This window comes from Echiichthys vipera (genome assembly GCF_963691815.1).
Source record: "Echiichthys vipera genome assembly, chromosome: X".
In the NCBI taxonomy this organism is placed as follows: Eukaryota; Metazoa; Chordata; class Actinopteri; order Perciformes; family Trachinidae; genus Echiichthys; species Echiichthys vipera.
Genome location: NC_139825.1, coordinates 24,294,297 through 24,321,198, shown reverse-complemented (window position 1 = coordinate 24,321,198; position 26,902 = coordinate 24,294,297). Strand labels below are relative to the sequence as shown.

The following is a 26,902-nucleotide window of genomic DNA, read 5'->3' as shown; positions in this document are numbered from 1 at the left end:
GACAAGATAAGAACAGCCTTTTGTTTTGTACAACACTGTTGCTTCACAACCACCCATTTGACAACAATACTCAAGGCACGATGCATTTAAACACATCTATCTGTAAACCAAGGAGATCACAGCATATTAAATGTATACAAAAAGGCTTTACAATTGATACATACTGCTCGCTGTAGAGTTATCCTTGCCACTGTCAAGTGAGTTATCTCTCTGCAGCATGTTGGACCCTGTCTGACGGAGGGATGATGGGATGGTCTCCTGTGCTTAGGAGCCTTTTTTCACAAGGAGGACGTTGTTGAGTCAACCACTTCACGGCCGTTACAAACTGCTGGCACATAGTTAGAGGCTGATCCTGGGAAAAGAAAAACAGATGTTTGCCAGGCAAGAAGCTTTGCACTGTTAGGAAACAGCTGTAGAGGAGAAAGTAAGAAAAAGTAAAGAGATGGGCAGTCTGCTAGGGTCAGCTTCTTCCACAGTTCCAAAGATGTTCAAAAAGCTGTCTGCAGTGGAGGAAAGTAGCTCATAACTTACACAAGTATTGTACTTAAAGAGCAATTTGAAGGGAATGAATACTCAGATAGTTTACTTATATAAAAGTAGCAATACCACAGTGTAGAAAAATACTCTATGACAACCATCAAATTATACTTAAAACACCAAAAGTAAAAGTTATCATGCAGAATGGCCCATTTCAGAATAATATATATTAGATTATTGGATTATAATTATTGATGCATTAACGTTTCCATCACTTTAATAGTGCAGCTGGTACAGGTGGGGCTAATTTTAATAATAAATAATATTAATACATTTTTTGTTGAATCTGCAAAGTTACTAAAGTTATCAACAATACTAAAAGTGTCTTTAATTCAGGTGAAGCAATAACAGTTAAACTAGCATTGAGCCATTGTATGCACAGTTGTAGTTCGAGTTAGTAAAAGTTAGTCAGTGTACTATGTAAACTTTATGTCTGTATTTATGCCATGAATTAGGCTAGTTGTCAGTTTATTAATGAGCTTTAGATAAGACTCTTATCCAACATGAAAAGAAATGTAATGACTGGATTTGAATGGCTTAGATACACTGACCCAAAACCACCGAAAGAGGCAGGATAAGAAATCCTTATTTCCTTTGTTTTATTTTGGAAACCTAAACTGTTGCAGCTGAAACTGAAAAAGAAAAAAAAGCTATGATATAGTCAAACTTTGTGATGACATTTCAGAAACACTCATTATCGTGGATGTTTTGTGCTGGTGTTTACAATTTCTTTACAGTTCTAGATAGAGCAATGAGCACCAGATATAGTGGATACTTGTACCTTTAGAGTAACTGGAGCTGGGAGCGGAGGCAGAAGCAGACACTGTGGCACTGAAGCGGTTGGCTGTGACTCTCAGCGAGGCCACATTTTTCTGCGGCTGAAACAGGATGATGTGAACTTTGGGGGCAAAGAGGCAGCCGAGAACCACCGAACCACTTAGGCTGACGGAGATGCACATGGTGGTGGTCTGCACCTGTGAGGATACAGAGAGGATGAAGATGAATATTTCAGTCTGCATTTGGATTTCCTCCGTTTGTCTTCAAATAGATTTATGAAGTTTGTTTTACAGGCCACCTGACCCTGTCACTTGGCACGCACACACACACACACACACAAAATGAGTACTGATTATTATGTTTTAATTTTATTTCTAATATTATTACTAGTTAGAAGGTTTTATTTTTCATCTTATTTGTTATGTTAATTTTTTCTCATCTCATTATGTTATTTTTACTATTATTATCAAGCATGTTTTATTTTCCTTCTTATTTTATGACATTCTATGTTCATGTTCATTCTCTATAAGTTCCCATATTGTAAAGCAGTGTGCTGAACTGTTTTGTTGTTGCTGTTGTTGAATAATGTTCACAGATTATTTGATGTCAGATCATTTTACTGTATTTAGTGGCTTTTAATCAAGTTAGATTTTGAGGATTTGTCCTAAATGTATCCTGCAGTCATACCAAAACAGATTTTCTCAGATTAGATTATTTGTCTAGGTTTATTCACCACATTTAAATTTTCAATTATGAGTCTGTGAAGTTTTTAATTATGAATGTTAGCAATTCTAATTGTTTATCTGTATGTGCATGAATATGAGGGCAAGAAGAAGAATGTGGAATAAGCACAGCTGGCTATCCTGGAAAGTCAGGGCCTTATTAGTCATATTTCAGCTGTTAATGTGAGCTGACTGCTGGGGTCATCTTCCAGAGCAGCATCTCTTCCCACCCCACTGGTCAGCCCCGCAGTCCAGGAACTTCTATTTGCAGAACCACAGCAGGAAGTGAAATCCCTCCTAAACGCACCGTGCAACAACAACACTGCAAAAATATGCAAAGTCCTCATAAAGTTAAACTCTAGGCTACAAAAATAACCTGTGAAAGCACCACCAAGACTGCTGGTAAAATTACTTCACTTGTCTTTTGTCTGTAGCCCATTATCTCTTTCAGCCACAAAGCTATTTCCATTTAGCAGTTTATATGAATAATTATGAAGCACCAATAGGACATACTGCAGCACTGACTTAACCCTTCTGTGTTCTTACTTTAAAGGGGACAGCAAAGAGAATGAGGTTACATTTTTAAATTTTTTATTATATTTATATGATGTATTTTGTTGTATATAGTTTTTCAACAAATAGCATTTAATTTGGATATACACATATTTTCACACTTTCTTTATTTATGATTCAGTCTTGCACATACATCAGGCATTTACTATTTCTATACTGATGACCTTCTCTTTTGATTTAATAAAAGGAATTAAACAAATCATTATTTGAATTACTCGCCATGTTTTTGAACACCTTGAGTTCATCAGAATTCACTGGGCAAGGCTTGTTGCTCATTAGAATATTTCTGCGCTATCCAACCCTAATTTAAAATGTGGCAACAGAACCCACAGTCATTATTATTGTTGTCACACAGAACCAAAGCATCAAGGTCTCTTTTGCTGTGCCAAACCTCTTATTCCTTCAATTACTCTGTGTGCTGCCTCTCCATTATATTCTATAATGTTCGTCTGGTCACATAAATCAACATTGGGGATCAGGAAAGGTAAAAGTTTTTCGGTTCACAGTTTGGGTGCCGGGAAGGGTTGATCACTACAGACATGAAAAGCCTGAAGTACCTCAGGATGATACAAAGTTTGTGTGATCTAGAACTCTCCCCATCTGTTTGCACAACAAAGGCCTTGCGTCACACCCTTACCAAACGCTGTGGCGGTAGCCTTGAGTCTGCCAAAGGCACCGTTGCTCAACTTACACGGGCTGTCAGCTTTATGCTTGTTGTTCTGTCTAGTTTTTCTCACTTTAATCCGCATGGATGAATGCATTAATTTGTCCTTGCATCTATACATTTTGGGACAAAACAAAATGTATATTCTTATTTTGGCCTGCTGCAGCTTTTCAAATGTTAGTTATGCAATCTCAATTCATTCGATGTAGTTTATCAGATACAGAGTGAAGGCTTCAAAACCTTATCTGCTTTTAATAAAAACAATGCATCAATCATGAACAAATACCCAACTATATGTCTTGTTTCTAAAATGTAGTACTTGAGGAAGATTTCCTTATTTGTTGAAATGCATGTACTGCTACTCACATTTTTGGGTGGTATCTTCTTCATTAAATGCATTTATTTTATGTCTCTTGTAATGTAGTTTTATATAATGTAATGTGATTTGTTTTTTTCCTGTGACTATTAGGGAGATGATGCCACTAAATGAACCAACACTACCTGTCCCTGCTTACAACTATTTTTACTACAGGTCATAATGCTACTTGGAGAGTTCACTATATAGAGCCACTTGTGATTTACTCTTGACATCTAATAGCAAAAACTGTGATAAATCTCCAGAAATCACAGTTGAAATGTGTCATTAAGCATTTAGAAATGCCATGATACAATGAACTATTTTGACTGCCGTGAATTATTTCTATCTGTATATACCTGCCTGAATTGTCTCCTGAGTCTTTGTTCTTGTCTTGAAATCCTTCAGCCCATGAAATGAAAGTGTGACTGTGATCAAATGGAATGTGAGATTGACTTCTTCTTAAGGCATGATAAACACACTAGCAATAGTCATTTATAAACTTGGTTTACATTATTCAACAACAGTGGGTTTGAGACATTTCTTAGAAATATAAATGATCTACACTCAGTTGACTTTATAAAGAAAGATTTCAATAGATATTTACCCTGTAGTCGCTGGCAGTGACATAGAAGATGGGCTGGAAAGCGAGCCAGATGATGCAGGTGGTGTACATGGTGAACCCGATGAACTTGGCCTCATTGAAGTTTTCAGGGCACTTCCGCGTCTTGAATGCGTAGACGGTGCAGAGGATGATAAGGATGCAGTTGTAGGTGAGTGACATGAGCATGCTGGAGTCCCTGCTGCTGCATTTGAGGGTGACAACGTCTCTCCTCTCCGGGCCCACCTCCTTCCGAACCCCTGGCACCTCTACCAGCAGCCAGATAACAGCCACCAGCAGCTGGCAGGAGATAAGAGCACCGCAGATCGCTACCTGGGAGGCGGGGCTGATGAAGCGCGGACGCTGGGCTCCGTCCTTGACCCCGCTGAAGATGCGAGCAATACGGTTGGTCTTGGTTAGAAGAGCTGAGTAACACACTGCGAATGAGGTGCCCAGGCCCAGTCGGCGTAGGGTGCAAACAGCGGTGGATGGTTTGGCAATGTAGATGAAGGTCATGAGGTAGCACATCAGCACTCCCAACAAGAGGATGTAAGAGAGTTCGCGTCCACTTGCTTTAACGACAGGCGTCTCATTGTGCTTGAAGAACAGGCCCACTACTGACAGAGTACACAGTATTCCAAGGCAGGAGATGGTGGCAGGCCCAATGGCCCAAGCATCCTCCCACCGGATGTATTCTTCAGGCAGATCATAGCAGCCAGTCAAATTGGCAAGAGGCCACTGACCGAAGCTGCAGTCAGCACAGGTGAACTCATCCTGCAGGTACTGGTAGGGCTGACAGGGGATACAGATCCAACAGCACACATCTCCAGGCTGCATGCTTTTCACTTCGTTCTTCCTGCAGGGGTCACTGCACTGAGAGGTGGGCGGTACGAGGTCACGCCAGGAAACCAGGGTGGTGTTTAGTGTCAGGTTCTGGTCCCAGTAGCCGACCTTCCTGTAGACGAACTTCCCCTCTTCTTTGTGGTAGTGAAAGATATTATAGCGACTGATGCTGTCACCAAAAGAGTCAAAGCGCACCATGTTCTGTGTGTCTACAGGTCTGAACGGAGCTGGTAGGAAACAAAAATACAGCATTGTTGACTTAAAGCTACTGTAAAAGATTTCATAAAACACATGGCTTTGTGAATGAGTTATGTGAATGTGTATGGTAAATTATATTTATATCAATATTTTGTGTCAAATTATTATTTTCTTTACTGAGTAGCCATGTAATAATGTTGAGTCAATGGGTCCGCTTGCTCTACATTATCTTTTACAAAATATAGTGGTACTGTACGTTCTACTAGTATTTTCATTGGTGTTTAAACACATTAAAATGGCAACATATAAAATGTATTGTCCTGAGATATAATGCACTAAATAGCTACTTGTTTCCTGTCATTTAATCTTTATGTGTGTATTAATTCATCTAACCAATATCCTATATTCTCGGAATAGTATGTTCTCTATAGGTTCCCATCCCACTGATTCGTCCATGCTAATTCATGAATTAATTTAGCTAATTGATTAATTACAAAGCCCTTTTCGGTGCTGCAGAGGAAATCATTTGATGACTTAATCCAGTGTCATGCATATTTACAACCCCCATTTGTTTTAACGTTCACAATTAATTGAATCCCGTTCTCAGCTATTTCAAAAAAATCACATGAAATATAACACAGGCATTTTTGTAATAGTGAAACCTTTTGTATGTGCTTGCTTTCATTGCTGTGCTTACCTTCAAACTTGGTCTTCAAGATGAACTCCTTGTAAAACCTTTTGCCATTACCTGGTTTCATGGCGTCACAGACCTTGGATGTGTTGGAGCATACAGCTTGCCTCATGTTGTGGAGAGCATACGCCATGGCATAGACTGCATTTACCACAAACATGATCTTGGACTCCTGCTCAAAAGTTCCATCTCGTAGGCTGTGTTCACTGCACCCAGGTTCCTGGAGGCTACAGCCAAAGCGGTGCTCCCAGAACTCTTTGAACCACGGGTTCCTTGTGTTGGTGTATGGGTTCAGCTTTGTGAAGTAGTCTTCAAATTCTCTAATGGGGTAGGATGCCAGCTCGATGGTGAAAGCCCTGTCTGCTGCCGTCTCACTGCCTCTCACAACACTCTCCTGTGCTCCCCATCCATCGCTGGCCACCCAGTAGAAGGTGGCGTTCATGCGAGCAGCGGACACCAGCAGCTCACGGGCGTCTTCGCTGCGGGTGAACAGGATGACCACCTTGGCATTGGACTTTTGCTGCAGAGCACGGATCACATTATCGTAGCCCAGCCGGTTCATGGAGCGGCTCACCTTGGCTGAAGTGGCGATGCAGATTTGGCGAGTGCGGGCCTCCTGCTGGAAGGCATCAATGCCAGTCTCACCATAGTCGCCCTCTGATGCTACTGTTGACACGTAGGTCCAGTTGAAGTAACGCAGAATCTCAACAATGGCCTTGGCCTGGTAGAAATCAGGGGGCACAGTGCGAGCAAAGTAGTCATAGCGACTCTTATCGCTGAGCTTTGAACTGGTGGAGGCATAGCTGATCTGAGGGATCTGGAACAATCGCAGGAGGTTGGCCACCTGGAGAAAGAGAAGGAAAATATTTCACTTCCATTGGATATAGTAGTATAAAGTGATATGAACTGTGACAGTTACATTACATGCATAAAGGGTCCCCTACATGAATCAAAGGATGTTACATGGTGTGCAAAGACTGCCCGCCATAAGCGTCCTGGGAAACATGCAATAAAATATTAAGCTCCGTAGAGCTTCATTGTTTTTCTAAAATATTGATTATAGCCACTTTTCATAGCAATTTTGACTACAGTACATCACATTCTCACTCATGATGAAATGTATAATCTCAGAATGTACTGTAATTGTGATAAAAATCTTCAAAACTAACTTTTTTTCCACAACATGCTGTAATGCATTTCAAATCTCTCATCTTGTTAAGTCTGTTTGCTTTTCAGCTTCTAGATATCCATCTGGTCTATAGGTGAAGTGCAGCCATGAAAGAGGGCAGAGCTGCTGTCCGATGTGCTTCAGCTGAGTGGCCGAGACTGGTAGCGGAAACAGCAACAATGGTGCAGAGATAAAAATTTTATCAATGTGTTTTCACTGGGGTTTTTTTGTTTGTTGTTTTTTGCTGTTAAAGTTGTTCTGTCAAGTCATTAAAGTCTTATGACAGACTCTGCGAGAAGTTGTGATGCCCTCCTAACCCAGACAAGTATATTGATTTCCATGTGGAGATGATAGTTGGTGGTGTTGGGTTCAACAGAGGTTGGTGATAATCTTTCACTGAAAACTCAGCGAGACATCCATGTTGGACACAAGCCTGCTGAAACGACTGTGCCAAAGTAACATAAAATCACTGCAATTATTTTTCCACACAGTATATTACAGGGCTTACTTTGACAGAGAGCTGGTGAAAACTTGGCATTTTGCAAGATTCCTTTCGGAGAGGCAGTGATAATTAGTGAATACCCATGAGAGTTATATGACTACCTCCTCCCTCAGGCATCGATGTTTGCCCAGAGGCTTCCCAAACAATGGCATCTGTAATTGAACCGTCCTACTAAAAGCACCGTTCTCTGTTACAGATTTGAAAAAAGCCTGGTTGCTGATTGGATATAACTCTAAGCGGGATGTGACGTAGGCAGTACTCGACACCACTACACGCACCATTTTTTTAAAAGCCGACAAGAGAGTGGACAGATTTATCCAGTGGTGCAGTGCTATTTATTTTATTTTTTTTACTACCGGAGCGCAGAAAATGATCTGTGCACGCGCCCTTTGCTGCATGTACAGGCACAAAATGAATGGAGATATGCTATTGCCACCTACCGGAAATTTTAAGGTGGATTATTTTCTTTCATGTTACTTGTACATGAGTTGACGTGAATCAAACAAGCCACCTTAAATGTTAAGATGGTGACAAACTCTTTGTTTTCATCGTCTTTCTTGAATGACATACATTTTAGTAATCGGTAAGTGCTCATGAAACTGTCTGAATGTCAACTGGATTATTCAAACTGCAACAATTCTGTTTTCCAGTGTATAAATGTTTATGCGATGATCAAAACTAATTCAGAGTAATACGTCACCTCCAGAGTCTTGTAAAACTCTCTGGGGTCCTTTGTTTGTAATGGAGACACACAGAGTGAGAGGACATTTGAGAAGACATGCCCTGAAACCTTCCCAGCGGCCACATTTTACCAAAATTTACTCAAAGAAACAGTGTGCCTACAAGTAGGCTACAACCAACCTCACAAAGTTGCTTGTATAGTACCATATATAGTTTATTACCAGTTTTCTTTCAATGCTCTCTCATTACACAACCCCCTCCTTCTGACCTCCCCTCTCCTCACATTCACCTTTCCATAGCTATGGCCAGCCTTAATATTAAGTGAAGCATTTGTAAGCATAAATTACTGAACTGAGACAAACAGAGGAGACTACTTGGCATTGAATATGCAATGCAACACTCTCTGTTTAGGCTCAGAAATTACTGACATTAACCGTGATATGCGAGCAGCCGTGTGCTTAACCTCCTTAAGCTAAAACAGCCCAAAGACAAGAGCCAGCAGAAAACACAGGCACACTACAAGATCTTGAGGGGATGAATAGAGTAAATATGATGTATTTAGACAAGTGTGCTGCACCCGGCAGTAGTCCTCTCCACTGCTTATAGCAGAATATAGGGCATAGGTCTCATCATATTACCCAGTGAGAGACCTCAGTTCTGTTGCTCATGTATGGGGAAACAATAGAGGCTTGCATTTACTGATTCATTTATGTTGCCTGGAATATATATATATATATATATATATATATATATATAGCAAGATACGAGCAGTCATACCAAGTCACTCAGTCACACTTGCATAGTAGTGAGGTATTTTCCTCATGCAGGATTTTCAGACAGGCAGTTGGACTTCCTCAATAGATTCTTGAAGAAGCTTGACAGCGCACCTTTCAGGACGTTACTGGAGTATGTGACAGTAACCGTCTGTTCATCCTCATGCTGTGTTTCCCTCTTGTCCACCGACAAGTCAGACAAGAACACAACTACAGTACTTTCTCAGGAGTATCATATTGTAAACGTGCCCTCATTGCACACAAACTCCAAACTTGCATTTCATTTCTTAATTAACTTGTGCCACTGTAGATGGTACAGTATTTCATTCTAGACTTACACTAACCTTACTCATAACAACTACAATACAAATACCTAGAACTCTAGACTTTAACATAGACTCAACATACCTTTGCTTGTTTGGATCACTATTGAAGTATTTTGAGGCTCTTCATGGTCTACTAAATTAAAATCCAAAAGAGGTACCTAAATGTAGCATACTAGGGCCCAGTATCTTAAAACTAATACATGACAGAGGCATATTCACACTACAGCTTTCCTGTATAAAAAGGTCTGATTGGAACTTAAGGCACATAAGGCACTAAAGTAATCCTTTTGTTTTAAACTATTACTCTTTTAGGATGTAGAAATAATCGGAATAGAGCCTGTTTGTTCTACAAGGACAAGTATATATAAGAAGATATATATATATAAGAATTGTTATGACCTCATTAGTATTAAAGGTTATAACTATTTATTATCTATCTATCATTTTGGTTCTATTATTAAGTAGTTTAATTAGTGAAATGGTGATTGTTTTCTATAATGTTATGCATGCCTCCTTCCCTTCAGTGTTCCTTTAAAGCCACAATTTACAGCATAGAAGGCAGAAATATAGAATATGTTCTATCAAATACACAGTGCACTGATTGCATATTATTTTATACAAAAATGAATGCTACTGCACTATCAAATGTCAGGAAAAATAGTTTTGCTAATTGCCATTAATTTCAGTGGTTCGTTTGTATGACAGGGACTGTATTCAATATTCAGTTTGGTAGGTTTTCACCAAAATATAAATTAATAGATAGATACAGTATATTGTATTAGTATACAGCTGCTTCTGTCATATTCTTCATATTACAAACATTACCTTTGTTTGCAGAGCCAGTGGGTTTTGGTTTCACAGTAGACAGAAATTAAATTACTTTTCTGAAAGTGATTCAACTTTTAATAAACTACATTTCTGACATTTATTTATACTTCGCACTGCACTGCAGCTGTTGTGTAAGTGTGATTTTCAATTTTATTATATTATTTCAAATCCTATTTATATGCCATTTAAATTGTCTTTCCTTTCTGTTTTATTTTTTCTTAATGCCTTTTATGTCTTATGTAATGCACTTTGAATTGCCTTGTTGTTGAAAGGTGCAATATAAATAAACTTCCCTTGCCTAAAATCATATACAGGATGACTTATGTGCAGAGTTTGACACTAGAAGGTTGATTTCACCTGCTGAAAGTTTCTCTGTGCTCACCTTAAATCTCACTTTAAGACTTGTAATGTAGGAGCAGAATCTGTGACATCATGAGCTAAATATACCAAACTATTTACACTTAAACTAGACTTTGAGGCGAAGTAGTCTTGGTTCCAGGATATAAACTCTCTAAATGAAGACAACTAGCACATTCACAGATTGTGATAATACAGGCTGCAATGCCATTATTGTTTTCACCTACTGAGTTTGTGCGTGCGTGCGTGCATGCGTGCGTGCGTGCATGCGTGCGTGCGTGCGTGCGTGCATGCGTGCGTGCGTGCATGCGTGCGTGCGTGTTTGTGTCATCATGGCAAAATGTGGTCCTGAGGACACCTGTAGTGGGAGTTACGGGCTGTTTTAAACACTTTGCAAGGTGTTTATATGTATGTCTGTCTGTCTGTGAACAGAATATGTCACAGCAACAGCATCACCACCATTAAAAATAAAGGGAAATTCAGGAAACGTTACAGATGGGTAGTTAAGATCAAAATGAAGCCAAAGTTCGAGAATTGGTGTGATCCGAGCAACAGGGCCCGGAAGTAGGGCCACCACTTCATACCACTGGCTATAGATTGTGGCTGGTGTGATCCCATTGCAAAATGTATAGTTGATGAATAGTTTTGTTTTGTGTGGATAAAACATAACAGACACAGCATGTCTGGAATGGATCTGTAAATAAAGAGATGCATTTATTAGTGTCAACAAGAAAACATTTGCGAGATTAGCTTTCTTCCTCACTTTTAGTACCGGTTATACACTTCTCAATGCTCCCCTCAAGTCTCCATGAAATTTATTACATGACAAACAGCCCATAAAAAATATATAAAATGTACTGTATATAATGCATAATGTTTACAGCGTGCCATGTTTAGATTTACAGGCACCTCACACTATGTGCTAGCAACTGCAGTGAGAGATGAAATTTCAAGGACAGAGGAATTGTCTATCTTATTTTTATATGTCCAGTCAATATCATCATAATATAATCAATAGATAAAAGACTGCAAATAGGATTTTAAAGCTCTTCAGACCTTTAGACTTAGAAATGTATAAGCTTTTGCTGTAGCTGAGTTTGAAGTTAATGCTTCATATGATTTGTATAAAGTGCATCACGAGAAGCAGTATTATGGGATTCCAGGCATTTGGGAAACATATGTGACAGCTGGAACATGGGCAGTGTCTTACTCATCATGTGTCTGTCATGATTTTTTTTCAACATGGAAAGTCCATCTGTATGTCCCTGAGGTCCCTGTCAAGCTGAGCCCTACAGTCTGTACAGTAGATGACATGCAGAGTTAAACCTAAGGATGTACAGTGCTCAAGCCCTGCCAGTTACCGAAGGTCCTGAAATACATGTTATGCATAATGAATATGATACACATTGATACAAAGTTTGACATTTTAATGAAATGTGATGGTTGCAATGAACAAAACCTTGGATATGTGACCTGCAAGCAAGTTACATGGACCAAAGCTGTGAACAAATGTATTGATTGATTATAATAATTATTGTGGCTGCTGAAGACAAATTACACAGTAGTTAATATAGAGTTAAACTAATTGTAAACATTATGTTTCTCTTATCAATGCAGTGCTTTTAAAATGTTATTCCAAAAAGAGATGTTGTACAAACAACAGCCCAAATAAGTGCCAAGCTTGTGTTTGGTCCAGTTTGGGAATAATGTAGTGCACTTTCAGAAGATGAGAAATTACTCCTGTAGAGGGGGAAATTAAACAAAAAATTCATTAAATAAAAATGCTGGTGATGCCAACTTTTAGCACTAATGGATTCCAAAATAACCAAGGATAAAACAAAACACAAAAATAAAATCTACACTTTTCTATGTGAAGTGGCATCAGTTTCCATAAAGATGTTCGGAATCATTATCTTATTCCAAGATGGCAGGTTGATTACAACCATTTGAATATAATTAATGGCTTATGGCATAAGATTTCAGAAACAGCAGCAGACTCGAAAACACCAGTGTGAATTAATTAAACGTGCAACATCAACTAAAATCATATCAATGGATCTAGTTTGTGCTCCCATCGACAATTTGAGTCAAACCCAGACACCAAGTATCAATGCTGCACACCTCTGATGCATTGGCTGGTTTGCATTTGTTTTTGCCAACTATAATCACTAGTTCATCTTCCGTTCATCTCAATGCCAGTAAAAGAAAATAATGTAAGACATTTTAATTGCCATTGTGCTGTGCAAGACAACGATGCTACAAAATTGTCACGGCACTCACAAATATTAAAATCAAGAAAAAAAATAAAGTTAATATAAATTAATTTAAACAACTCTGGCATATAAACATTTATGTATGTATGTATTAACACACTCATGGAAGCTTAAAGGAATAGTTCAACATTTCTGAAAAGACATTTTTTGTTTTCTTTACAGGCGTCAGAAGAGAATATAACTATAATATAAATATCTGTATATGAATATTATGTAATACTTACATAATACATATACTACAACTATCATTATTATTATTATTATTATTATTATCATTATTATTATTATTATTATACTACTACTATACCACTACTACTTTACTACTACTACTACTACTACTACTAGTATTATTATTATACTACGACTATACTACTACTACTACTACTATACTACCCCTTCTACTACTATTATTATTATTATTATTATTATTATTATTATTTTACTACTATTATTATTATTATTATTTTACTACTACTATTACTATTATTATTATTATTATTTTACTACTACTATTATTATTATTATTATTATTATTATTATTATTTTACTACTATTATTATTATTATTATTATTTTACTACTATTATTATTATTATTATTATTTTACTACTACTATTAGTATTATTATTATTATTATTATTATTTTACTACTACTATTATTATTATTATTATTATTATAATACTACTATTATTATTATTATTATTTTACTACTATTATTATTATTATTATTATTATTATTATTTTACTACAACTATTAGTATTATTATTATTATACTACTATTATTATTATTATTATTATTTTACTACTACTATTATTATTATTATTATTATTATTATTATACTACTATTATTATTATTATAATTATTTTACTACTATTATTATTATTATTATTATACTACTATTATTATTATTATTATTTTACTACTATTATTATTATTATTATTATTATACTACTATTATTATTATTATTATTATTTTACTACTATTATTATTATTATTATTATACTACTATTATTATTATTATTATTATACTACTATTATTATTATTATTATTATTATACTACTATTATTATTATTATTATTATTTTACTACTATTATTATTATTATTATTATACTACTATACTACTACTACTATTATTATTATTATTGTTATTATTATTATTATTATTTTACTACTACTATTATTATTATTATTATTATTATCATTATTATACTACTATTATACAACTACTACTACTACTACTAATAATAATAATAATACTATTATTATTATACTACTACTTTACTACTACTACTACTACTACAATTTTTATACTACTACTATACTACTACTATTTTTTATCACAATATGTAATGTGAATATATAACATGACTTACAGTATATTATAATACTGAAGGGCCATTTATATAATTTGCATGGCAAAAATAACTATACTGTCTGTGCTGTGTGTTTTAATTTACAGTGATGTTTTGGGGTTTTTTTTTCGTATGTTTTAATTTAATTTAAATTTATTTTTAGGTCATTTTTGTTATAATGATTCTTTATTATAATTGTATGCATTTGTCGGACCCCAGGAAGAATAGCGGCAGCATCTGCTAAACTAAACTAAACTGAATAAACAAAGGTTGATATAAGCTATAATTATTCTATCTTGTTGTTTAAACACCATATGGAAGTTACTTGTCCAAACAATAACTTATATGTTCTAGATTCTTAGAATATATGAAGAGCTCTTTTCCAAAACGAGATAAAAGCCAAACTCAAAAATGAGTTTCTCATTCCACTTTGCTGTATACAGAATCTATTCACTGCTTCATCAATGTTTCATGCCAAATCGCTATATTTTCTTGTTTAAAATGGTCTCAAGATGCAGTTCCTTTCCAAAGCGCGACCAGCGCCAAACCTATTTTTAGCCTAAATGCGATACGTCCTCTCGACCAATCAGAATTCAGTGAGCGTTCTATGCGATCCGACATGGCGGCGCTCTGAAGAGGGAGAGTTTTTTGTTTCGTCCGTCCGTTCAACATGTTCAGACTGAGCCATAAACCATTTTACCAAGATACATTGAATATTAACCAAATGTGTGGGTCTGGGTAAAAAATTTAATTTTCCTGAAAACTATTCAAATGGATTTATAGCGTTTTGGAAAAGAGCTCCTCATATATATATATGTGTGTATATATATATATATATATATATATATATATATATATATATATATATACACCTGGAAGGTAACAGTAGTGCCCGTGATCGGAGCACTAGGGGCAGTGACCCCCAAGCTGGAGGAATGGCTAAAGCAGATTCCCGGAACAACCTCGAACATCTCGGTCCAGAAAAGTGCAGTGCTCGGAACAGCAAAGATACTGCGCAGAACCCTCAAGCTCCCTGGCCTCTGGTAGAGGACCCAAACTTAGGGAGAGGGTCAACCACCTGCGCACCCGCGGAGGGTGAGGAGAAGATTCTTTTATTTCTTTTATATATCACAAGAATCTATCTTGCACAGTTATTGCCATGATGACACACATATAAAGGATACTATATACATAAAGTGATATATTATCATAACAAGAATACTTTCTTGTAAAACATAAATCATTTGGTATTTATAATAACATGAAAATATGTCAAATAGAATTAAAAATGAGAAACATTTGGAAAGAAAATTTAATTTCTAGAATTGACACAATGGGTGGGGTCATATATTTTGATTTGAAAAATAAAAATAAATACGATAAAAAGTTTCTTCTTTAAAGTATTTTTTCATTTCCCGAATTGTATGTGATCTGGTTTTGTTTGCTGACAGCAACTGAATAGCTTTTTTTTTTACAAGTAAACTCAATGCGTGCTCTATTTGCAGACACCCACACACACAAACACAGAAACACACATACAACAAAGGCCTAAACAAACGATAAGATTTTTATAGTAGCAGATGCACATGTTTCATACATAAGATCATACTGCATATATTCATGTCTGTGGGTCAGAGCTGCGACTTCATATTAGAGCTCGTATAGATGCTGCAGCAGCAGAAAAGAAATGTGTGTGGATCGGCCTGCATGCACTATTTCAGGAGAAGACAATTCTTCACATTAAACTTACATCTGTTATATCCTCCCACCAGCAAAACAATGCTCACCACAAAAGAGACCTTTCGAACCACTCTCAAGTACAAGGATACATCTGAGAAAAAATGTTCCTCTTTATCATCTACTTAGCTTGAAGGTTTGAAATATAACTTCTAGCCTTTAGCACTTATGAAATAAACTTGATAAGTCCATTAGTTTTTTACCGTTACTAAGACTGGAGAGCAGTGATCCTGTCACACACCTTTCTAAATAACAGCTACAGGTTCTGAGCAAAGACTGATAATTTATTCCTGTGATACCGTGTGAAAAAAACAACAGCTCTGAGACGGATAAGATGAAGGGAAGTGCATCTGAAAATCGATATAGCAATATCATTGACCGCGTGGGTCCTGACTCTAAGTCATTACAGTGTTTCCCTTCACATTGAATGACATGCTGATGTGCTAATTAGGGAGCTGCACTGTGTTTGCCGAATGTGCTAAACTTTACAGTTCAAAAACAGCAGTCTCTAAGAGAGGAGAGGAGGAGGGGATTCAGCTATAATATCACATGATAAACAAGACCCTTTTGAAGTTAACACCAAAGCAGGAGCTCTGTGAAGAGGGAGACACAATAGAGATAGAGCCTTCTACGGTTCCTCTGCACGACACATAAACAGACTTAATAAACCACCGCAAACCAAAAATATATATATCAATTTTCTGGCAGGACAGATATGAACTCAAATTGTGAAGGACCTTCCCTGCAGCTTCAGCAGTGGTTCGACAGAGTTTCTCTAATGGTCTAAAAAGGATTTAGTGGGTGTTTCTGGAGAATACATTTCAGGATATTACATTTTGTGAATACTAGAGTCTCAATAACTATCATCTGAGGGGCTCATACAGTAGTGCCATATTACATGGAGATAGGCTGCTGAACTGTCTAGCAATGATTTCAGAAATCTTTTGTCATTACTACCACAAATATACTTGATTTTTCTTCTTTATGTGCGTGAGTTTTGAATTATTTAAAGACATGTGCAACAGTTTCAGTGTGGATTTGTGCTAAAAGTCATTTGCATAAATCCCATGTTGAAGACAAAGTTGTGAATATGCCTCTAGGCAGATTTTAGCTTGTGTGAGTATGAAAGGGTATATAGTGTGGCTTGCGAATTTAATGTTATTTTTGAAGGGAAAAAAGTGTGGGAATTGTTCAGAATGGTTTCATTGTACTTTTTTTCCTATTATGGCTCTATGTGGCTAGGTTAAATTCATAACTGTAAAATGTGTGGGCTGTTAGAACTGAGTCATATTTTGTCCTCAATTCCATACAGCTAACATCCCAGATGGCAATAAAGACTCTTCTCACAAAATTAAACAGTGAGAAGATACAGGGATGATAACATACACCAGGATGAATTAGACAATGATGAAAGTCTCCTCAACATTGCTGGGCTAATTATGAAAAAATCATTTTGAAGCTGAGTAGAAACTGGCTTGTCTCCCACAGTCTTTCCCACATCTTGTCCTTGGCCTCAGTCACTCACAAGCAGTGTCAGCCTTCTCTCCACACGCAGGTGGACCTGTCCCCACCAGCCAATGGAGATGCAGCCCACGGATGGGAAAAGCAGCTCTTCTCATATTTTTAACGCTCTTCATCCCTACAAAATGCTTCTCTCGAATAGGGACTGCGTAAAGGGCTTCCCTACGCTCTCACGACTCGACTCATTATGAGGAAGGCAGCAAAGGCACTAACGAAGAGGATGTTGATCGCAGTGACAGTAGAGGTATGTATTCAAATTCTTACAAAGACACTCAAAAGCAGCAACTTTTGTTTTTGTGAAACTTCTTGTGGTCGCTTAAGAGGGGAGACACAGGGGAGACATGCACAGTCCCTGTCACCCTTCTTAAAAACATGCTGTTCTTTTGTCGAAGCATCATCAGTGTTACACAAGGAGAATATCTATATCATCCACTTCTTTCTAAGTTAAGAAGCCCCATATTTATAGGTATAGTGGACATCCTCTGTCCAGTCTGTTTTGTCTACGAATGTCCATTCAAGTTCCACATACTGACATGAAGCGTTCATCAATGCAGACTCTTGGCAAACTTCTCTAAGGTTGAAAAATTGTCTTTTTTTCTTTTTTTTTTAAATGTATGCAGATAATAAAAAGAGGAATCTGCAAGATGCTGCAGCATTCAACTTATTCAAACAATCAGTCCTTACCATGTGATACTTACTATGTGAAGCTATGGGGTAGCCTATTATAAATCAAATAATACAAATCCAATTTTCCTACTCCCAAAGAAGAATTATAAAATATTTGATTATGAAGTCTCTACACACACTTTAGCTTGAAACTCAAATGTATATAGAAAGATTATATAGAGAAAAACACTTCTTGAAACTAAGGATAAAGGTTGTTGAAAGGAGTAGTTTGACAGTTTGAGAAAAGAGTTAGCTGAGAAGATCCAAACTATATTCTTATATCTGTAATATAGGCTAGCTACAGCCAAGACATAGTCACAATCACAATTAGTTGTTTTTCCAACTTTGTTGTGGTGATGGCCGTTGCACTTTGTTGTTTAAAAAGAAATTAATTGTCAAGTATAAACTGGACAGGCTAGTATTGCAGCATTCATGTGACAAGAATTAACAGGACTTTTGATGCCAGAGAACATTGAAAGAAGTGCATAGAAAAAATGAGCTGTGGCTTCAGTCGTTTTTGACCTGGTGTTTTATATTGTTTTCTATTTTGGTTAGGGTAAACTCTTTTATGATCTTTTATTGTTGTATATGTCTTTTTGGACTACAATACCTAATAAATTGGATTCATCAACACCATGATATTTTTACAATCAACCTTGATGACCCAACATCTAAAACTGAGTGATATGAAAATGCATTCATTAACTGAACACTTTGAACAGCTATATTTACAACACTATCTGTATACAGTAGTGTGTACACTGATTAGGCTGCATTAACACTGCTGAATATTCATTAGCAGTGATTCAGTCATTCAGAGTCCCAGGTTTAACATAACATATTCATGCAATGCTTAATGTATGCCACGTGTGAAAATGTCCACGTTAGTCATACTTTATGTGTAATTGCTGCATGCAGCTCATGTTTTTATCAGACCGTTTCAATGGACTGTAATTCAGGGATGTGCTTTCCTGCCCAACACAAACAATGTGATATCCTCTGTTTTTTTTTAAAGTTGTTTATTGATTAGATGGGGGGTGGATTTTGCCTTAAGGGGAGTTTTTCAAGTGTTGTCAAAGCATGCAGCTTGTTATCCTCACGGTGTAACCAACTTTTTAACGTTGGGCGATATGACCAGAATCTTCTATCCTGATATAGGTTATTTAATATCACAGTAACGATCAAGATAAAGCATGTTTTGCTGTGAGTCAATAAATAAATAGTCTATATTTAATTACCACATGGTAAAGCCTATTTTTTGTATACTTGTGTAAATCCAATACTTGGCAAATAAAAAGTAAAATTATAGAGGGGGGGCTATGTTTACATGCATTCACACAAATAATGTGATGATAACATATAACCACAATCTTCAAAAGACATTCTTTCAAATTGTTTCACATCAGATTTTCTGAGAAATTTGATTGCTTGATGTTATCAATTAAGTTGATGATATAACTGTACATCACGATATCTCATATGATTTCATCATTATACAATTACACTAAAAGATGATAAATTACACTGAATTATATTTAATTAACAGTGTTATTAAAACATTTAAAGTTTATTTTTGTTTTGTCTTGGAGAAAATACATTTCCCTCAGAACATTATTGAGAACGCAGTTCAGTTGTATGAGAATGTAACTTTTTAGGCGACAAGGATGCAGCATGACATTAAGTTAAAGAGCAGGCCCAGTGACACTTCCAGCCAACAAGCAGTTTGATTAGAGCTGACCATGGAGCACTGGAAACAAATACATTTTTGTGAAAATTGAAAAAAAACCTTAAGTGAAAAATGTCATTATTGTACTTTATAGACACAACACAACTTAAATACCAACAATGTAGAATTTTTTGCTTTAGCTATTCAGATATTTTTAGTTAAGATTTAACAATATGTTTTTTATTGGTGAATTTCCATTCACTTTAATAGTAAGCAACTACTCAACCAATCACTACACATGGAAAACATGGCACTGCTGTCATGTGAACTGTCATTTTCTGGCAGCAAATGAAGCGTCTGAATAAAGCATTAAGTATGGCCACACGCCACACGTATTTATATGCATATAGTTTACTGTTCCGAACCTTTGATACAAATACAAAGATAGTGCTTGCTATCTGTGTGTGTGTGTGTGTGTGTGTGTGTGTGTGTGTGTGTGTGTGTGTGTGTGTGTGTGTGTGTGTGTGTGTGTGTGTGTGTGTGTGTGTGTGTGTGTGTGTGTGCGTGTGCGTGTGCGTGTGCGTGTGCGTGTGTGTGTGTGTGTGTGTTTGTGTTTGTGTGTGTGTGTGTATGTGTGTTTGTGTTTTACAGTTGTTGTTTTTTTACAGTTAATCAAAACTGTAACTGAATTATACCTACACACTTTGTCTTCCCAACACTCATGGCATCATGGTATTTATGGCGTGTGAGGGCAATCAGTATTAATTAATTATGCTCAGATGCATTGCCTCTGGCAACCTTTCATACGTGTTTGTGTTTTTGTGTGTGTGTGTGTGTGTGTGTGTGTGTGTGTGTGTGTGTGTGTGTGTGTGTGTGTGTGTGTGTGTGTGTGTGTGTGTGTGTGTGTGTGTGTGTGTGTGTGTGTGTGTGTGTGTGTGTGTGTGTGTGTGTGTGTGTGTGTGTGAAAGGTCAGTTTTTGTTTGTTTTTTGCAAGGCGTAAATAAAGTCGCTGAGAAATTGATTGATGTCTCTGTGAATGCTGCTCAAACAGAATCATCCCAGGTGTATTCTTATTTCAGCCCCCCCTTTTGCAAACGTGAGGATACAAGGCATTTTCAGTAATTATCTGTATTTGTGTAAGTGCATGGTGTGAGTGAGTGAGTCTGTATGCAGTTCAAGTGTGCAAGTATATCCATCCCCAGGAATGAGAATGAAACACCGGATGAAGGAATGACTGTGTGGGCTTTCGGAAATATTGGCAGATGAAATATTAGGGCTTTGGTTTGGTCCGTAGTTTATGAATAAATCAGAAATATGATGCCTACCTATTAAAGTTAAACCAAATCAAAACAAAGAAGTCCCAACCCTTTTGTCAACCCTGAATGATAACCACTGCAAAAAACAAAAAAATACAATGCACAGGGTTGTTAAAGTTTTGCTTTCTGCAAAACATGTGCATTGCAACTACAGGTTGAAGGAAAGGTTATGGCTAAAGCTTGTGAAATAAATGAATTTGCTCCTTTACCTGAATGGAGACATCACTGTAGGATCCTCCAATAACCCCGGATATGGCCAGTGGAACCTCATTTTGGACGGGTCTGGAGCCATCTGGGCAGATGAAGCCTGGATCTTGCACCTTAGTGAGGGAGGCCCTGACAAAATCTAGAGACTGCTCCAAAGCATATGTGTCCTTCGAGCAGGTGTCAAGGATGTGGGCCCCCAGCTGGAGCCCGGGAAGGATGCGATCGCTGGAGTTAATCTCATCGAGTGCTAACAGCATGGCTTCCAGTCTCTGGATCCCTCTCTCCTGGTTGATCTTACCACAGTCCTCTGTCCCGTCACCTTTTTGGTGCACAGGGAACAGGCCTCCAATCACCAAGTCCCCGTCCATGATGATCTCACGTTTGGCCGCGGGTGGCAATCTGGAGATGTTGGGCAGGACCCCCGGTATCAGCAGCTCCAGCAGGAGCATGTGGAGAGGCCAATAATGGGCTGGAGTGGTCAATGACCTGGGGCAGAGCACTACACTCAGCATGGCGGGATAAGATAGCAGGGTTCAGATGGCTGAAGTAGAGAGGAGCAGAGGTTCACAGAGTCTGGAGGCGGATCACTTTCAAATCTTCTCTCAGTGGGTGCAGCATGTTTGATATTTCCTGAGTGAATAAAAGGAAAGGCTAATTACCAAGTTAATAAGCTTGATATATCGTCTATGTTAAACAGCATATATAGGCAGAAAGCAAAATTTCACTAAGGATAAATGAACTAGAGCTACATAAAACAGAGTAATAACATGACCATGTTTCTAAATGCTGTGCCCACTGACAGCATATTTTCTTGTCTTTTTGTCACTGATTTTCATTAATGCCATCACCCTCTTTTAGCTTTCGCCCACAGGGTTATTCAGACATATTAAACAGTCACGCATAAAGCAGTAAAAGCAGCCAGTTTACTGTATATTCAAACTGTCTTTGCAAGTGGTTCTTTAATGTTTTCTTATCATAATTTTTTTGCCTGAACTTTGTTTCTTTTTCTCTCGGCCATAATGTGATCTATAGTCAAAAATGCTATTATTGGTCAGCATAAACCTGAGAATGTTTTGTCAGGGGGCTTACTTTTTGAAGTGAAACTGTGAAGAAGTTCAACCAGCAAGACCCTTATAAATCCAAAATGAAAATATAATCAGCGCAGTTTTATATAAAGATACAAACTCTGCCCAGTGACCACATCAAACATTTATAGATATTTAAGGCCCCTCTCAAGTGAAGCGTAATTTTCAAGCTTACAACCAAGATATCACATAGACGGCGGTTCCCCCTCAATGGTCGGGGTTGCCATGGAAACATGGTGGGTAAAAAAATAAGGGTTGGACTGCAGGGAAGTGGGCAATGAGACATATATGCTAATATAGATTCCTATCATGTGGAGGTTACAGGTTTAGACCTCACCAGGAGTTGTTATGATGTCTGATTAGGGAAGTGGGCAGCTTCAATCACATTGCTCTCACAGTGAGGAAACCAATCCTGTTTCTTTCAAACACAGTCATTCATCACATTCATCAAACACACACACACACACACACACACACACACAAGTTAAACAAACAGATTGATTTAAGCAGCCTTCAAACAGAGACGATGGACTTTTAATGACTTGTGACATGCAGTCTTTCCTGGAGCATTATTATTGTATCTTTATCAAAGTCAGAGGGATGCAAAAATGACATTAAATAAAATTAACAGAAATTGACTCTGTTTTGGAATTTTGTATTCAAATCCAAGTTCAGCTTTAAGAGCAGTCACACTGTTAATTCAGCAGAGCCTGGCTGTGGTTTGGACTATACATTGTGCTGCCGCTCCCGCCTCCATTATCAAACAGCTGGGATATTATTAGTGACTTTTCCTATTCTGTCACACAGTGTTGTCACTGTAACATTACATATTATGTCACTTGTAGACACATATGTATTTTCAGCTCTATTATTAGTAGCTCTTTTAACAGGCATTTTATGTTCTTGTTCAGCAGGTTAAAAAGACGCCAGCTTCTGCAGCAGCAAGAAGTGCATCTGGTGTGTGTGTGTGTGTGTGTGTGTGTGTGTATGGGGGGGTGACCATACACTTACCTGTGACATCCCAGGAACAGCATAAGCAACCAATAACAGCGAAAATAAGGAGGAAAAAGTGTACTGAATGCTGACTTTCCCCCCATATAAATATTACATCAGGTCGTGGGTGGGAAACCTTATGGTACATTGGTGAATCCACTACCCTCCATCCAGCGGAGAGCATTGCATGTCTCAGACCTGCTGTATGTCTTGGCCATTAGGTGCAGGTGTTTGATATTGCATGTCACATTTACCCTATTATTAGAGCCAAGGTGAAAAAGTAACTTAAAGAGTTCAGCATTAAGAGTCTAATTGCTCCTCTGTGCTGCCCGCTGGAGCAGATGGGGGCTTTGTGGTTGCAAAGACTAGGTCACTGTGGGAATTAATGGTGCAATAAGAAACAGACAATAAGGCAGGGCTATGCAAACTAGGCCAGCGTGAGGCTGGGGGTCCAGAAGAGCGTTTCAAAAACCTTTAAGAAATGCAAATAAATGCCGGAGAGTCTGAAGTGGGCATAAGATGCATATCATAACCACTATTTGAAACACTTACTAAACGGGAGTGGTGATATCAGTCGCCATCAGGTTCTGCTAAGTTTGCAAAGTAGCTCCTATCAGGCCTCGATTGCATCATTAAAATGATCTTGATGTAGAAACGGCTGTCACACTCAGCAGCTGAGAGAGTCACTCGCTCCCCAGATGTCTGAGCACAATATTCCCTCTGAAATGCAAGTTCAAAAAGAAAAAGGCAGTGTGCTTCACTCGGCTTTGAACCTTTTGCTAATGCGTTACTGCTACTGCCTGGGACAGAGAGAATTTCACCAACAAGATGCTTTAGAACACTATTCCTTATTGTCTTATCCAAATATAGCTAATGTGTAATATATGACTCACTGCAGAGTCGCTTTCAGCAATGAGAGGGATTTAGCACATGCAATCGTAGTGTTTACATGCAATATCTATGGAGAATTACGATGCTATTCATGTTTGGAAAATGAGAGTCGAAGAGATTTGGTTTGGATTGGTGAGGCAGGATAAAGACCTAAAGACTAACCACCTGTTTGTTACTCCTGATCACTGTGAAAATGTAAAAATCTACTTGATGTTATTTAATACTATGATGAAAAATAACATTATTGATGGTTATTTCAGTAACATCGCGTCTGCCGTTTAGGCTTTGCCCTCAGGTTTGTTTGACCTTTTGTTGAATACTTGTCCGTACTTGACATTTAATTTCACATCCAATCCACTGCACATGAATCATTAAGCCTGTTGAGTAACAACAGCCTACCACTGCACTTGTGTCCAATGATATTTATCTAAAATATTGCTTTCCAGTGTTTACATGACTAACACTGATGGGATAATAATTTATGGCAGTAGTATTTCTTGTGCTCGGTATAATGACAAACGCTACAAGATGGATTATGGACAAAGTGTCATCCTTTTCCCCATAATCCATTTTCATGTAATATTACACTACAGAGTAACACATTTTCACACTATAGACACAAGACAAATAACTTACTATTTAACATTGTGACCGTTAATGTTCCTCTAAGTAGCTGTTCAGAGCAAAAGACCTGTAATAACTGCTAATGAAATACAAAAAGAAAGAAGAAAAAACCTGCAGCGCTATAACTCCACTAATGATTTCCTTCATTATATCAACTTCAGTGGGGACACAGTTTATCCTTCCACCTGGACTTGTCAGCTGAAGGAATTAAGGATGCCTCTGTGGTGGTGGCCAGCCGCCTGCTAGTTTGTAAATTTGAGCATCGATCAAATACATAATTTCATCAAAATAGCATAGGCGAAAACAGTCAGCCTGTTTAGCTCTTAGAAAATACAAGTGCCTTTATTACGCTAATATCTCACCTGGATGTTTAAAATACTTGAGACAAAATTCAGGTATTGGCATGAAAGGCTACAACAGGTTGGCTCTGTTTATTGACTGATGCACCATCTAATAAAAATGTCACATTTATTCAGATGTGGTGGTATATACACCTAGAATCAATCTATCACTCTTACATTTGAGAGAAATCCCACTGCAGCACATCACATCGTGTCTGATCCACTGACATCTATTTGATGCATGCGATCATAGCTTTGCCCAATACCTAATCAATATTTACTAAACTTTCATGAATCTCGCATGAATTTCGCACACTGAAAACAGCCCAATTACTCTCAAAACAGAACGCAATCACATGCGCTGTTTGAATAGAAAAGCTCTGATTGGTTTGAGAAGAGCGATATTAGATTATGCATTTTTATTATTACTGAGACAATTGTGACTGTGCTGAAAATTGTCTCTTGTCAAGTGGGAAACAACTTGACATATTTATACCGAAATGTTCAGTCGAACTCAGGTGTCGGACTGGTCTAGTGAAAAAGTCATACACACTATGAGATCAAGTCCGGATGCTGTGAGACATTCACATTCACTGACGTCTGTGTTGTGCCACGTGAGATGTAAAAAACAACAATAAAGAGACATGATGGGGAAATGTAATCAACTGATCATTATAATGGAATCAATTAAGTTCAGGTTGTGGGCTACGTGATCAAATACAATTATAAGGAGAAAACTATATGCTGAAGGAACGTCTGACAGGAAACATGCAGAGACAAAAGTAATGTTAAGTGCTCAGTTTCTTACCTGGTTGTAGCACTAGATGAATCTTGTCGGATGTATCTGCAGGTCTCTTTTCCTCAAGCCGCGCGACAATAGGTTACAAAGACAACGTGCAGAGGTTCATGTGGCGAGTCCAGATGTTGGTCACTTTGAGTATGTTTGCCCAAGCAGCGGGTTGGATCTGTCCTTGGTTCTGAAGTGTTGCTCACATTGGCAAGTCTGACAAACTCCTCCCGGTGTTCTCCAACTTGTGCCCGCGAGCCACCGTGTGTACAACAAGCTTATACAGACCGGAGCAATACAGCCCCACCGCCCAAGTGCTCGTGTGTCCACTCGCATCGACAGTAGTGCTGAGGATGCGCGAGGGACGGGTTCTGCCTATATGTGACCGCCAGCTGGACTGAGAGGCAAGCGGATCTTTTGAATCTGATTACACTTTTGTCTCGCATCACATTCCCTATTTATTGTACCGGGAAGTGAATCAAACCAACTTCAAAACAAGGGCTGTTGAGGAATCCCACCTAGCGCTCACGCAGCCGCTCTCTGCAGCTTCACGTCTACAGTGAGAGCTGGGCTCTCTCGTCTCTCTCACATATCGACACTGTGGAACAACTGAGAAATAATGAATACAAATGTATGCTGTTTAGTATGCAGGAATAAAGGGTTAAAAAACACTGACAAATGTGCGTTAATCAAAAACCTTAAATCTTGTTTTCAACATCTCACGTGATGTTTTAAGTCACTAATTGTATTCCCCCAGGGACCAGGATTCTGTTGGGTCTGTTGGGGCCCCATAGGTTCAAAATTCACATGGGGCCCCTCGAACCTGCATTAATTACCATTA

General features: G+C 37.8%; 1 protein-coding gene across 4 annotated transcripts; it reads right to left on the bottom strand.

Annotated features, from left to right (window-relative positions):
- Positions 1–278: 278 nt before the first annotated feature.
- On the bottom strand, positions 279–21,852 carry grm2b (glutamate receptor, metabotropic 2b; the record flags this gene model as incomplete). 4 transcript variants are annotated; one of them, XM_083938624.1, is made up of 5 exons in its annotated part: positions 279–352; positions 1,313–1,511; positions 4,236–5,299; positions 5,968–6,805; positions 21,343–21,852. In XM_083938624.1, 5 exons carry the CDS (start codon positions 21,850–21,852, stop codon positions 279–281), a joined length of 2,685 nt encoding a protein of 894 aa, XP_083794750.1. The 4 variants fall into 4 exon arrangements, with proteins under 4 accessions (XP_083794750.1, XP_083794752.1, XP_083794753.1 ...); XM_083938626.1 differs by having other exon boundaries at positions 279–346; XM_083938627.1 differs by having other exon boundaries at positions 279–325.
- Positions 21,853–26,902: the final 5,050 nt, after the last annotated feature.